General features: G+C 53.1%; 1 protein-coding gene across 4 annotated transcripts in view; it reads left to right on the top strand.

Annotated features, from left to right (window-relative positions):
• Positions 1-15,112, top strand: part of LOC119951396 (rho guanine nucleotide exchange factor 6-like) — a 208,987-nt gene that overhangs the window by 136,152 nt on the left and 57,723 nt on the right. For all 4 annotated transcript variants that reach the window (XM_038774539.1, XM_038774538.1, XM_038774535.1 and 1 more), the window contains one exon: positions 13,935-14,073. In XM_038774539.1, the coding sequence (XP_038630467.1) occupies positions 13,935-14,073 (139 nt within the window). The remainder of the gene's footprint in view (positions 1-13,934; positions 14,074-15,112) is intronic.

Raw genomic sequence — 15,112 nt, 5'->3', positions numbered from 1 at the left:
CAGTCCAACAGATTCTTTGCCATTTTCATAAGGCGCGACCTGATAGACTGCTGCTTAGAGTCATTGATGTTTACAGCATGGAAACAGGCCCTTCGGCCCATCTTGTCCATGCCGCCCAGTTTCTATCACTAAGCTAGTCCCACTTGCCCACATTTGGCCCATATCCCTCTATACCCACACTGCCCATGTAACTGTCTAACTGCTTTATTTTTATAAACAATTTTATTGAGGTAGTTTTTGGCTTTGTAAACAGTTACAGACATCAACAGAAAGAAAGCAAAAAAGGCAAAAATGTGCAAACATCCATGTACTTTCAATACTTCAATCGTAACATACTGCACAAGCCTGCTCCTCTCCCACCGGTACGTGGTTCGCTGGTCCTCCCGCGCACCTAGCGCATTTGTCCTCTTCCCCAAAGAATTTGCTCATCCGAGCCACCGTCATGTGGGCCCGGTGAACGACCTTAAATTGAATCAGCCCGAGCCTGGCACATGTCGCTGTCGAATTTACCCTACTCAGGGCCTCTGCCCACAGCCCGTCCTCCATTTCCCCGCCTAGCTCCTCCTCCCATTTAAGTTTCAGTTCCTCCATCTGGGACCCTTCCTCCCTCATGAGCACCTTGTAAATATCAGAGACTCTACCCTCCCCTTCTTCCCCCCAAGAGACTATTCTGTCCAGGATCCCCATTGGCGGGAGGCGTGGGAAAGATGGGACCTGTCTACGAACAAAGTCCCGCAACTGTAGGTACCTAAAATCATTTCCCCTTACCAGCCCAAATTTCTCCTTCAAGCTCCTCTAACTCGCAAAGCTCCCTTCCAGGAACATATCACCCACCCTTCCCACCCCCGCCCGCCGCCATACTCGAAACCCCCCATCCATACTCCCGGGGGAAAACCGATGGTTGTCGCAGATTGGCGCCCAGACAGACGCCCCCATCTCCCCCACATGCCTCCTCCACTGGCCCCATATCCGCAGGGTCGCCACCACTACGGGGCTGGTGGAATACCTGGCCGGCGGCAGCGGTAGAGGAGCCATGACCAGGGCTGCCAAGCTGGAGCCCCTGCACGAAGCCGCCTCCACCCACTCCCAAATAGACCCCGTACCCACCATCCACTTCCTTATCATAGCGATGTTGGCCGCCCAGTAATAATTAATCAGACTCTGCAAAGCCAGCCCTCCCTCGCTGCGGTTCCTCTCCAACATCGCCTTCTTCACCCGCGGGGATTTTCCCGCCCAGACAAAGCTCATGATCATCCTGTTAACTCTTTTGAAGAAGGACTGTGGAACAAAGATCGGGATGCACTGAAAAACAAACAGAAATCTAGGGAGGATTGTCATCTTTACAGTCTGCACCCTCCCTGCCAGCGACAGCGGGAGTGCATCCCATCTCCGAAACTCTCCCTTCATTTGCTCCACCACCCTGGCCAAATTTAACTTATGCAGCCTGCCCCAGTCTCGTGCCACCTGGATTCCCAAATACCGGAAATTTTCCTCAACCAGCCTAAACGGTAGCCCTCTCAATCTGTTCTCCTGGCCTCTTGCCTGTACCACAAACATTTCACTCTTATTTGTATTTAATTTCACTTTAATTTGTATCCTGAGAACTGGCCGAACTTCCTCAGCATTCCCAGTATAGTTCCCATCCCGGCCACTGGGTCCGACACGTACAGGAGCAGGTTGTCTGCGTAAAGAGAGACCCTATGTTCTACCCCGCCCCTCACCATCCCCTTCCATCCCTCTGTGGCTCTCAGCGCAATCGCCAGCGGCTCTATGGCCAGCGCAAACAGCAGCGGGGAGAGCGGGCAGCCCTGTCTGGTCCCTCGGTACAACCTAAAGTACTCCGACACTTCTCTGTTAGTCCTGACGCTGGCCCTCAGGGCCTGATATAATAATTTGTCCAATCTACCAATCCCTCCCCGAACCCAAACCGTCCGAGCACCTCCCATAGATAGTCCCATTCCATCCGGTCAAAGGCCTTCTCGGCGTCCATCGCCACCACTACCTCCACCTCCCTACCCGCCGGGGGCATCATTATCACATTGAGCAATCTCCTCAGATTGGCCGCCAGTTGCCTACCTTTCACGAACCCAGTTTGATCCTCCCCAATCACCTTCGGTACGCAGTCCTCCATTCTAACCGCCAGTACCTTTGTCAGGAGCTTGGCGTCAACATTAATCGGGGAGATTGGCCTGTAGGACCCGCACGCCTCCGGGTCTTTACCCCGCTTCAATATCAGAGATATGGTGGCTTGTGACATTGTCGGCGGCAGGGTCCCTCTGTCCCTTGCCTCATTGAAAACCCTCCCCAAGACCGGGCCCACCAGCTCAGAAAACTTCCTATAGAACTCTACTGGGTATCCATCCGGCCCCGGGGACTTCCCCGACTGCATGGCCTTTAGGCCCCCCAATACTTCCTCTACTCTAATCGGGGCCCCCAGCTCATCCACTCGCCCCCCACCCCCCACCTACTGTTGGGAATGTTAACCCGTCCAGAAACCTTTTCATCTCCTCTGGTTCTTCCGGCAGCTCCAAAGTATACAGCTTGCGATAGAAGTCCTGGAATACCTTATTCAATCCTGCCGGGTCCTCCACTTTGCGCCCCTCCCCATCCATCACTCTACTTATTTCCCTGGTCGCCTCCCTCCTCCTGAGTTGCTGCGCTAACAGTCTCCTAGCCTTTTCCCCATCCTCGTACACCTCGCCCCTCGCCTTCCTAAGCTGTTCCACGGCCCTGCTCATGGATAGTGCCCCCAGTTCCGCCTGTAGTCTCTGCCTCTCCCTGAGTAAAACCTCCCCCGGAGACTCCGCGTGCTCTTCATCCGACCCATTTCCCTGACCAATCTATCCATCTCTGCCCTGTCTGCCTTGGCTCTGTGGGCCCCAATTGAAATCAGCTCCCCCCGCACTACTGCCTTTAGCGCCTCCCACAGGGTCACCGCTGAGACCTCCCCCGTGTCATTCACCTGCAGGTAATTTTGCATACACCTCCGAAGCCTCTCGCAGATCCCCTCCTCCGACAGCAGTCCCACGTCTAGCCTCCATTGCGGGCGTTGGTAGCTCGCTCCCCCGATCTGCAGGTCTACCCAATGCGGGGCATGGTCTGAGATAGTAATTGCCGAGTATTCCGTGTTCTTTACCTCCCTTATACAATCCCTGCTTAGTACGAAGAAATATATCCTAGAATATACTTTATGGACGTGCGAGTAAAACGAGTAGCCCCTTCCTGTCGGCTGTCTATCTCTCCAGGGGTCCACTGCCCCCATTTGCTCCATAAACCCTTTCAGCTCCCTTGCCATTGCTGGGAGTCTACCCGTTCTGGGACACGACCGATCCAAAGCCGGGTCAAGGACCATGTTAAAGTCCCCCCCCCCCATTATTAGCCTGCGAGAATCCAAGTCCGGGATCTTCCCCAGCACTCTTTTAATGAAGTCCACGTCATCCCAGTTCGGGGCATATATATTCACCAGCACCACTCTTCTCCCCTCCAGTCTGCCCCGTACCATCAGGTATCTGCCCCCCCTGTCTGCGGATATGCCCTCTGCCTCAAATTGCACGCGCTTGTTGATCATGGTTGCCACCCCCCTGGACTTCGAGTCCAAGTCCGAGTGGAAGACCTGGCTAATCCAGCCCTTCCTTAGCCTGGTCTGGTCAGACACTTTCAGATGTGTCTCCTGCAACATAATTACGTCCGCCCTCAGGGCCTGCAAGTGCGCGAACACCCGCGCCCTCTTAACCGGCCCATTCAGTCCCCTGACATTCCAGGTGATCAGCCTGGTCGGGGGGCACATCCCCCCCCCCCGCCGGTCAGCCATAGCCTTTCTCGGGCCGGCCCCTGACCCGTGCGTCGCGCCATTCCTGGCCCGCCCGTTGGCTGCCTCCACCTTCGACCTCCTTTCCAGTGCCTATTTCAAGTCCCTCCCACGTCAGCAGAACTCCCCTCCCCCACATCCCCCGATACCCCCACCCCTGCCATCCACTGGCTGTGATCTCCCCCCCCACCTGACTCCCTTGACTAGCCAATCTGCTAGCCCGGTGACTCAACACTCCGGCGCCTTCCTGTCCCATTCCCATTGTTTCCCCGTCCTCCTCCCCACTCCCCGGCGCTCCAACCCACTGGAGCAAGCCGGCTCCAGTGTCCTCCGCAAGCTGCACAAAAAGTACAAATCCGCCCAAATAGGAAAAAACAGAAAAAAGAGGAAAAAACAAAAACATGAGAAAAAAGAAAAAAAAAAACCCCCCAAACCAATGTCCATGAACAAAGGAAAGAGTCCCAAATGTTCCGCTTGGCACCTTTGGCCCAGCAAACCGTTGAACGGCAGTCCAGGCCCATTCGGTGTACCTTCCCACGGTAATCCTTGGGCCCTAATTCACGTCCGTGGGGCCTCTTTTCGGGACCAGCCCCTGATCCCTTGCAAAATCCATCGCTTCTTCAGGTTCGGAGAAGTAGTGGTGTTGACCCTGGTGCGTGACCCATAGGCGAGCCGGGATCAGCAGACCAAACTTCACGTGCTTCTTGAATAGCACCTTCATTGACATTCTTAAAGGCTGCTCGCCGCCGAGCCACCTCCTGGTTTAGGTCCTGGTAAATGCGGAGAACACTGTTGTTCCACGTGCTGCTCCTGGCGCTCTTTGCCCACCGCAGCACCCGCTCCTTGTCCACGAACCTGTGGAACCTAATCACCATTGGGCGTGGGGGGGGGGGGGGGGGGTACGCCCGGCCGCCCCTGCCTTGCCTGCACTCTGTATGCCCCCTCCAGCTCCAGCGGTTGCGGAAAGGCTTTGGCCCCCATCAGCTGCATCAATAAGTCTGCTACAAACGCTGCGGCATCAGCTCCCTCAGCCCCCTCCGGGAGGCCGACCATCCTTAGGTTGTTCCTGCGGACTCTATTCTCCAGCTCCTCCACTCTGTCCAGCAGTCTTCTCTGCCGCTCTTTCAGCCCGTCAACTTCTAACGCCGCAATCGTCTGCACATCCGCCTGCTCCTCCACCGCCTCTCCCAGCTCCTTAACTTTAACATCTTGCGCATCCAGCCTCTGGTTCAGCTGATCCACCGCTTTCTGGATTGGGTCCAAGCTGTCCCGCTTCAGCGCTTCAAAACTTGACTTCATTACCTGGAGCATGTTATCCAGCGCTTGCTGGATTGCTGAGTCCAGGGTCCGTGTGTCCGCCATCTTAGGTCCCAGGTAAGTTTCTTCAGGTCCTTGCCTCTGTCCCTTTTTCTCTGCCTTCTGGACTCCCGCTGTTCCTGTGCCGCAGCCCGCTCCTCAGCACTTTCGCTGCCGCCTTCCTTCTCCCAGCTCCTTAACTTTTACCTCTTGAGCATCGAGCCTCTGATTCAGCTGATCCACTGCCTTCTGAAGTGGGTCCAAGTTGTCCCGCTTCAGCGACTTAAAACTGTTTTCCATCTCCTGGAGCGTGAAAGGTCTGTGTGTCCGCCATCTTAAGTTCCAGATCAGCTTCCTCTGCTCCTTGCCTCTGTCCCTTTCTCTCTTCATTTGCTTCCTGGACTCCCACGGTTCCATCGATTGCAGCCCGCTCTCCAGCACTTTCGCGGCCGCCTTTTTGCTGCTCCGTGGTCCCGCTATCGCGGGGAATCAGCCCCTAAAGCCCCGCCGGAGTGAGAGCCCGCCGAATGTGCGGCTCACTCGAACATCGCCGCCACCAGAAGTCTCTAACTGCTTTTTAAAGGAAAAACATTGTACCCGCCTCTACCCCTGCCTCTGGCAGCCCGTTCCAGATGCTCACCACCCTCTGTGTGAAGAAATTTCCCCTCTGGTCTCTTTTGTATCTCTCCCTCATTTTAAATCTATACCTTCTGGTTCTGGACTCCTCTACCTTTGGGAAAAGATGTTGATTATCTACCTTATCTATGCCCCTCATTATTTTAGACCTCTATAAGATCACCCTTAAGCCTTCTACGCTCCAGGGAAAAAGGTCCCGCCTCTCCTTATAACTCAGACCATCAAATCCTGGTAGCATTCTCGTAAATCTCTTCTGCACTCTTTCTACTTTAACAACATCCTTCCTATAATAGGGTGACCAGAACTGAACACAGCATTCCATGTGTGGTCTTACCAATGTCTTGAACAACTTCAGCAAGATGTCCCAACTCCTGTATTCAATATTCTGACCAATAAAACCCAGCCTGCTGAATGCCTTCTTCACCACCCTGTCCACCTGCGACTCCACCTTCAAGGAGCTATGAACCTGTGCCCCGAGATCTCTTTGTTCTGTAACTCGCCCCAACTCCCTCCCATTAACCGAGTAGGTTCTGCCCTGATTCAATCTACAAAAATGCATCACCTGACATTTATCCAAATTAAACTCCATCTGCCATTCATCGGCCCACTGGCCCAATTGGTCAGGATCCTGTTGCAATCTTATATAACCTTCACTATCCACTATGCCACCAATCTAGGTGTCATCTGCAAACTTACTAACCGTACCTCATACATTCTCATCTAAATCGTTAATATATATCATAAATAACAGAGGGCCCAGCACCGATCCGCTGGTCACAGGCCTCCAGTTTGAAAAACAACCATCCAAAACCACCCTGTGGCTTTAGCCGCTTACAGATTTATTTTTGCTGCTAAAGAGAATTGGATCAATAATTGCGACGGATATGGGAGAAAGAGCCAGGAAACTAACTGGAGAGCCCCCCAAAAGAGCTGGCACAGTCTCTGGGCTGAATGGCCTCCTCCATGACTCTATAATTTTAGTACTTTCTGTAATTGTTATTTGCTGTCTGAGTGAAACGGACATGATCCTCTGTTCAGTGATTGCAAACAATCTTATTGCTGAGGATAGAAGCAATTCTTCTATTTCTATTAACCCTTTCCATGATCTCTGCGCATCCCAGGTGCTTTCCAGCCAATTAAATGTTCATTGTAATGGACGAAATCCGGAAACCAATTTGCGCACAGCAAGATCCCATAGGCAGCAATGTGATCACGGTACATTGGTTAGCACTGCTGCCTGACAGCCCCAGGGACCGGGGTTAGCACTGCTGCCTCAAAGCACCAGGGTTAGCACTGCTGCCTCAGTGCCAGGCACCGGGGTTAGCACTGCTGCCTCACAGCACCAGGGATCAGGTTAGCACTGCTGCCTCAGTGCCAGGCACCGGGGTTAGCAATGCTGCCTCAAAGCAGCAGGGACCAGGGTTAGCACTGCTGCCTCAAAGCACCAGGGACCAGGGTTAGCACTGCTGCCTCAAAGCACCAGGGTTAGCACTGCTGCCTCAAAGCACCAGGGACCCGGGTTAGCACTGCTGCCTCACAGCGCCAGGGACCGGGGATAGCACTGCTGCCTCACAGCGCCAGGGACCGGGGTTAGCACTGCTGCCTCAAAGCACCAGGGACCGGGGATAGCACTGCTGCCTCACAGCACCAGGGACCGGGGTTAGCACTGCTGCCTCACAGCACCAGGGACCGGGATTAGCACTGCTGCCTCACAGCACCAGGGACCGGGGTTAGCACTGCTGCCTCACAGCACCAGGGACCCGGGTTAACACTGCTGTCTCACAGTGCCAGGCACCGGGGTTAGCACTGCTGTCTCACAGTGCCAGGGACCCGGGTTAGCACTGATGCCTCACAGCACCAGGGAGCGGGGGTAGCACTGCTGCCTCACAGTGCCAGGGACCCGGGTTAACACTGCTGTCTCACAGTGCCAGGGACCCGGGTTAACACTGCTGTCTCACAGTGCTAGGGACCCGGGTTAACACTGCTGCCTCACAGTACCAGGCACCGGGGTTAGCACTGCTGTCTCACAGTACCAGGCACTGGGGTTAGCACTGCTGCCTCACAGTGCCAGGGAGCGGGGGTAGCACTGCTGTCTCACAGCACCAGGGACCGGGGTTAGCACTGCTGCCTCACAGCGCCAGGGATCCGGGTTAACACTGCTGCCTCACAGTGCCAGGGACCCGGGTTAACACTGCTGTCTCACAGTGCCAGGGACCCGGGTTAGCACTGCTGCCTCACAGCACCAGGGACCGGGGTTAGCACTGCTGCCTCACAGCACCAGGGATCCGGGTTAACACTACCTGTCTCACAGCGCCAGGAACCGGGGTTAGCACTGCTGTCTCACAGCACCAGGGACCGGGGTTAGCACTGCTGCCTCACAGCGCCAGGGATCCGGGTTAACACTGCTGCCTCACAGTGCCAGGGACCCGGGTTAACACTGCTGCCTCACAGTGCCAGGGAGCGGGGGTAGCACTGCTGTCTCACAGCACCAGGGACCGGGGTTAGCACTGCTGCCTCACAGCGCCAGGGACCCGGGTTAACACTACCTGTCTCACAGCGCCAGGGAGCGGGGGTAGCACTGCTGTCTCACAGCACCAGGGACCGGAGTTAGCACTGCTGCCTCACAGCGCCAGGGATCCGGGTTAACACTGCTGCCTCACAGTGCCAGGGACCCGGGTTAACACTGCTGTCTCACAGTGTCAGGGACCCGGGTTAGCACTGCTGCCTCACAGCACCAGGGACCGGGGTTAACACTGCTGCCTCACAGTGCCAGGGACCCAGGTTAACACTGCTGCCTCACAGTGCCAGGGACCCGGGTTAGCACTGCTGCCTCACAGCACCAGGGACCGGGGTTAACACTGCTGCCTCACAGTGCCAGGGACCCAGGTTAACACTGCTGCCTCATAGCACCAGGGATCCGGGTTAACACTACCTGTCTCACAGCGCCAGGAACCGGGGTTAGCACTGCTGCCTCACAGCGCCAGGGACCGGGGCTAGCACTGCTGCCTCACAGTGCCAGGGACCCGGGTTAACACTGCTGCCTCACAGTGCCAGGGACCGGGGCTAGCACTGCTGTCTCACAGCGCCAGAGACCAGGGTTAGCACTGCTGCCTCACAGCGCCAGGGAGCGGGGTTAGCACTGCTGTCTCACAGTGCCAGGGACCGGGGCTAGCACTGCTGTCTCACAGTGCCAGAGACCAGGGTTAGCACTGCTGCCTCACAGCGCCAGGGAGCGGGGTTAGCACTGCTGCCTCATAGCACCAGGGATCCGGGTTAACACTGCTGTCTCACAGCGCCTGGGACGGGGATTAGCACTGCTGCCTCACAGCGCCAGGGATCCAGGTTAACACTACCTGTCTCACAGCGCCAGGGACCCGGGTTAACACCGCTGTCTCACAGCGCCAGGGAGCGGGGTTAGCACTGCTGCCTCACAGCGCCAGGGACTGGGGTTAGCACTGCTGCCTCACAGCACCAGGATCCAGGTTAACACTGCTGCCTCACAGTGCCAGGGAGCGGGGTTAGCACTGCTGCCTCACAGCGCCAGGGATCCGGGTTAACACTACCTGTCTCACAGCGCCAGTGACCCGGGTTAACACCGCTGTCTCACAGCGCCAGGGAGCGGGGTTAGCACTGCTGCCTCACAGCGCCAGGGACTGGGGGTAGCACTGCTGCCTCACAGCACCAGGGACCCGGGGTTGCACTGCTGCCTCACAGCACCAGGGACCCGGGTTAACACTGCTGCCTCACAGTGCCAGGATCCAGGTTAACACTGCTGCCTCACAGTGCCAGGGACCCGGGTTGGATTCCAGCCTCGGGCGACTGTCTGTGCGGAGTCTGCACGTTCTCCCCGTGTCTGCGTGGGTTTCCTCCGGGTGCTCCAGTTTCCTCCCACAATCCAAAAATGTGCAGATTAGCTGGATTAGCCATGCTCAATTGCTCTTCGTGTCCAAAGGTTACATGGGGTGACGGGGATAGGGTCGGAAGGGGCCTTGATAGAGTGCTCTTTCAGAGGGTTGGTGCCGACTCGAAGGGCTGAATGGCCTCCTTCTGCACTGTAGGGTTTCTGTGAATTTTGGGTGTGAGATTTGTTGTGAAATGTTTTGCTGCTTTTCCAATAATGATCAGTAGATCATTAGATCATACAGTGGGCCAGAGGAGTTAGGCAAAGAGCTAACTGATTGGCTGCCCTCTTGTCAAAGGTGATTAGCCAATCCTAAATATTTAACTTGCCTCAATGTTTTGACAGAAGCTTGGAAATAACAGGCTGTAACTGTGGTGGAATGTTGATCATAGTCGGATTGTCATTCCACTCCTAAAATGCAGCCACATCTTTCTCCCCCCAACGGGGTGGGTGTAAGGTGGGTCGAGTGATCAGTTGGTGGGAGTGGGTCTGCTTAGGCGATCAATGGGATGTTGGGTGGTCTGTGGTGGGGGTGTGAGGGGAGGTCAGATAATTAGTTGGGGGAGTGGCTTGAGGGTAGTCAACAAGCCTGGTGGGAGGGGCGTTGGGAGGCTAGTCAGGGATAGACGGAGGGAGTAGTCAAGAGGGCTGGGGTGGTAGTTGGAGGATCCCGTGAGGTGTAGGTGAGAATAGAGGGTAGTCAGGAGGTGGGATAATGAGTGGGTGAGGGGTTAGTTGGGGGGGGGGGGGGGGGGGGTAGCCCATGGAGGGGACAAATTGGTAATATGGCAGAAAGCATCAGTTTAGATTTGGGCCAGACATTCTCGCTAAAACAAGGATATTTTCTCTCACACACTGTCCTTAATTACAAACCGATGGAATCAGATAATGCAATCCCAAAACAATGCAAAGTACTTTGACCTATTTCTTCAGCGTGAAGCTGACCTGGGAACAGGAAATGGTCAAAGTGCAAAGGATCACGGGACACAGTACGAATGCAGCGAGCGAGATGTAATGATCCATTTTCCATTGTTGATAAGAGTTGATTTTCACTAGAGGGCAGTGTTGGGCAATGAGCTGGAGCATTGAGGGCAATCAATCTCACTGCTGCCATTAAGAACGTTTTGCTTAATAATCATTTTAACAAAATAATTATAAACCACTTGTCAGCCTCGGTTTTTCGGAATAGTGATTTTAAAAGAGTGTGAAGTGGGTGTTTGAGCAGCGGAGTGAGTTGTGAATTGATGAGCTGGTTAAATTGTTTCAATCAGCACTCAGTGAATCACAGGACAGTGAGGTAGAAAGAGGACATTCGGCCCCTCGTGTTTGTCCCAGCTCTTTGAAAGACTTACCCAATTAGTGCCACTCACCTCTTTCCCCAGCAGATGTTTTCCCTTTAATTCCCGTTTTGAAACTTCCTGTGAATCTCCCCTTTCAGGTCACGTTAGGTATAAACACTGTCCAGATCTCACCTCTGGTTCCTTTGCTTAATTATCTTCAATCAGTGCCCTCTGGTTACTCACCTTCCTGCCACTGGAAACAATCCAGGCTGAGTATGTGGAACAGATTCGATACACGGGGAGAGTGGAACAAGAAACTTTTTTTTAAAACGGAGATTTTCTCAGCTGGCGTGATTGACTTATCTTTAGAATCACAGAATGATGCATCATACGAGGTTGTGTGACCCATTTTGTCTGTATGGATTTTTTGAGTGATGGATCCAATTAGTCCCACTCGCCAGCTCTTTCCCCATAGCTCTGCAAATTTCTTGTTTCAATTGTTTTTGAAGTTATCTCCTGCCATCAAGCCTTCAGGCAGATCAGAGCTGTAAAAAAACATTGCCAATTGCCTTCATACAGACATAGAAACACAGAAAATAGAAGCAGGAGGAGGTCATTCGGCCCTTCGAGCCGGCTCTGCCATTCATTATGGTCGTCAAGTTCAATACCCTGATCCCGCCTCCCCCCCCATATCCCTTGATCCCCAAGAGCTGTATCTAATTCCTTCTTGAAATTACTCAACATTTTAGCCTCAACTACTTTCTGTGGGAGTGAATTCCACAGATTCCCCGCTCTCTGGGTGAAGACATTTCTCCTCACCTCAGTCCTAAAAGGTTTACCCCTTATCCTCAAACTATGACCCCTAGTTCTGGACTCCCCCACCGTCGGGAACATTGTTTCTGAATCTACCCTGTCTAATCCTGTTAGAATTTATTAAGTTTCTCTGAGATCCCTTCTCACTCTTCTAAACTCTAATGAATATAATCCGAACCGACTCAGTCTCTCCTCATATCACAGTCCCGCCATCCCAGGAACCAGCCTGGTAAACCTTCGCTGCACTCCCTCCATAGCAAGAACATCCTTCCTCAGATAAGGACACCAAAACTGCACACAATACTTTAGGTGTGGCCAAACCAATGCCCTATATAATTTCAGTAAAGCATCCCTGTTCCAATACACAAATCCTCTCGCTATGAAGGAAACTAACCTTCTTTGCTGCCTGCTGTATCTGCACGTTTACTTTCCGTGATACACGAGGACACAAGTCTCGCTGAGTATCCACCTCTCAATTTACACCCATTCAAATAATCTGTGTCCTCTACTTACCAACACTCCTACCAGTGGGAAAAGTTTCTCCTTAGTTACTCTATCAAAACATTGTTTTCACTAGGATGGGGGATATGTTTATAGAGGGGAGCTTTGATTATGAGGGTGTTGGAGGGGAAGTTTGAGTTGGCGAGGGGAAAGGAATTCAGGTGCGGGACTTCCTACGTAAATAGGTGTCAACCTTCCTGCTCCTACCGCTAAGGGGGATTCAGGACAGGGTAGTTTCCAGAGGGTGGGTAGGAGAAGGGAGCGTCTCAGAACATTTACAAGGAGCTTATGGGGTCAGAGGAGGCGCAGACCGAGGAACTGAAGCGCAAGTGGGAGGAGGAGTTGGGAGGTGAGATAGAGGATGGTCTATGGGCAGACACATTGAGTAGAGTCAACGCATCCGCAACATGTGCCAGGCTCAGCCTGATACAATTTAAGGCCGTTCACTGGGCTCACATGACAGTGGCCGGATGAGCAGATTCTTTGGGGTGGAAGGCAGGTGTGCAAAGTGTGCGGAGGACCAGCGAACCATGTCCACATGTTCTGGGTATGTCCGAAGCTTAGGGGATTTTGGCAGGGGTTTGCAGATGTCATGTCCACGGTGTTAAAAACAAGGATGGTGCTGAGTCCAGAGATGGCGATTTTCGGGGTGTCGGTAGACCCGGGAATCCAGGAGGAGAAAGAGGCAGACATTCTGGCCTTTGCTTCCCTGGTAGCCCGGAGACGGATACTATTAGCTTGGAGGGACTCAAAGCCTCCGAAATCGGAGACCTGGCTATCAGACATGGCTAGCTTTCTCTGTTTGGAGAAAATCAAGTTCGCCCTGAGAGGGTCAATGTTAGGGTTCACCGGTTGCCACGAAGGGTGGCAACCGTTCGTCAACTTCTTCGCGGAAATTAATTGTCAGCGGGGGGGGTGGGGGGGGGGGGTTTAGTTTAGCTTGGAGTAGGGGGTTAATAAAGGTGGGACCTGTAAGGGAGGGAGACGGCTTTTCGCTATGTTTATAGTTTCATGTACATTGTTTATTGTGTTGTTATAATACCAAAAATACCTCAATAAAATGTTTATTAAAAAAAAACACTGTTTTCAAATCTTCCACTTCCCTGACGAGAACAATCCAACTTTGCCCAGTCGCTGCACATAACTGAAGCCATAGAGAGATACCAATCACATAAAATCCCCAAATGATTGATCGACTCCAACCATCCACAGCTTTGTGAGGGGTGGGGAAGAATTCCAGACTTCTTTTCTGTTTTAAAATAAATTTAGAGTACCCAATTCATTTTTTACAATTAAGGGGCAATTTAGTGTGGCCAATCCACCTACCCTGCACATCTTTAGGTTGTGGGGGCGAAACCCACGCAGGCACGAGGAGAATGTGCAAACTCCACATGGACAGTGACCCAGAGCCGGGATCGAACCTGGGAACTCGGCGCCGTGAGGCTGCAGGGCTAACCCACTGCGCCACCGTGCTGCCCCAGATTTCTAATCCTCTCTGTGTGAGGAGGTGCTTCCTGACAATGCCCCTGAGCAACCTGGCTCTAATACTAAGGTTCTGCCCCCCCGTTTCAAGACTCTTCTCCCCCCCCCTCCCCCAGCCACCGATGCTCAGGTAGCCAATAGGAATCTGTTTGTAAATTGTTCGAGCTGTCTGAGTCTTGCTAAAGTGTTTGAAAATGTCTTCTGTCTGTTCCGGCAGTGAGGAGTTGGATAAGTTTATGGAAAGTCAAGGAGCCAGCAGTCCCGGGATTCTGATGTTAACCACAAGTCTCAGCAAACCATTTCTGAGACTAGACAAGTACCCGGCATTACTGCAGGAACTGGAGAGACACATGGAGGTAAATAGGCCAGACTGGGAATAGTGCCACGCCTGGAAATGAATATGAAAAATATGAAAATCGCTTATTGTCACAAGTAGGCTTCAATTAAGTTACTATGAAAAGCCCCTAGTCGCCACATTTCGGCGCCTGTTCAGTGAGGCTGGTACAGGAATTGAACTGTGTTGCTGGCCTGCCTTGGTCTGCTTTCAAAGCCAGCGATTTAGCCCTGTGCTAAACCAGCCCCTGGGCCGTCTTGTGTGGGCGAGTGTAGAACGCGGATAAATACAGAAATCCCCAACGCTGAACAACCTCAGAGTCTGGGGAGAGAAACACACAAACATTTCAGATACAGAGGAGGGTTCTTAATGCAGAATCAAAATGGTCATCTGCCTGTTTCTGTTTTCAGTCGGCCTGTTACGTATTTCCAGCAGTTCCAGGTTAAACCTCAGATTTTTAATATTTATGTTTTCTCATATAAAAATTGGGGTCTGCGAGTGTTCCCAGCATTTATGGCCATCCTTAATTTTCCTGTGGGGCTGGTGTGAGCTGTCTTCTAAACTTTGATAACAACAGTGTGTTGCCAGGACTGAGGGTAAGTGAGAGTCAACCTCGTTGGTGGAGCTCACGATTGTTCTGGCGCAGGTGGCATTTTTTTTCTCATTTGTTGATTAGATGTGGGCGACGAAGGCTGTGCCAGCATTTATTGCCCATCCCTAATTGCCTCGAGGGGGCAGGTAACCAAATAGGCATGAAAAGGGAACCCTCAGCGACCCTATAGTAGTGTGTCCTCACTTGGGGAAGTGTGGGATAATGCCTGTGTGTGTGGGTGGTGACATTGCCTGTGGGTGGGGGGTATGGGGAGCCCTCAAACTCACTTAGAGATCAGGGGCATTCTCTGCACCCCGACGCCGAAATCGGGCGGAGAATAAATTTTGGCGCACAAAATCGGGACCAGGCTAGTTCCCCGATTCTCTGGGTCCGAAAAACGGCGTACTCTGAGAGTACGCTGCACCGCGTATCGCCTACCGGCAGCCATTGGTGGAGGCCAGCTCCGCCA

Source organism: Scyliorhinus canicula, chromosome 17 (assembly GCF_902713615.1).
Source record: "Scyliorhinus canicula chromosome 17, sScyCan1.1, whole genome shotgun sequence".
NCBI lineage: Eukaryota > Metazoa > Chordata > Chondrichthyes > Carcharhiniformes > Scyliorhinidae > Scyliorhinus > Scyliorhinus canicula.
This window is presented reverse-complemented; position numbering and strand designations above follow the sequence as displayed.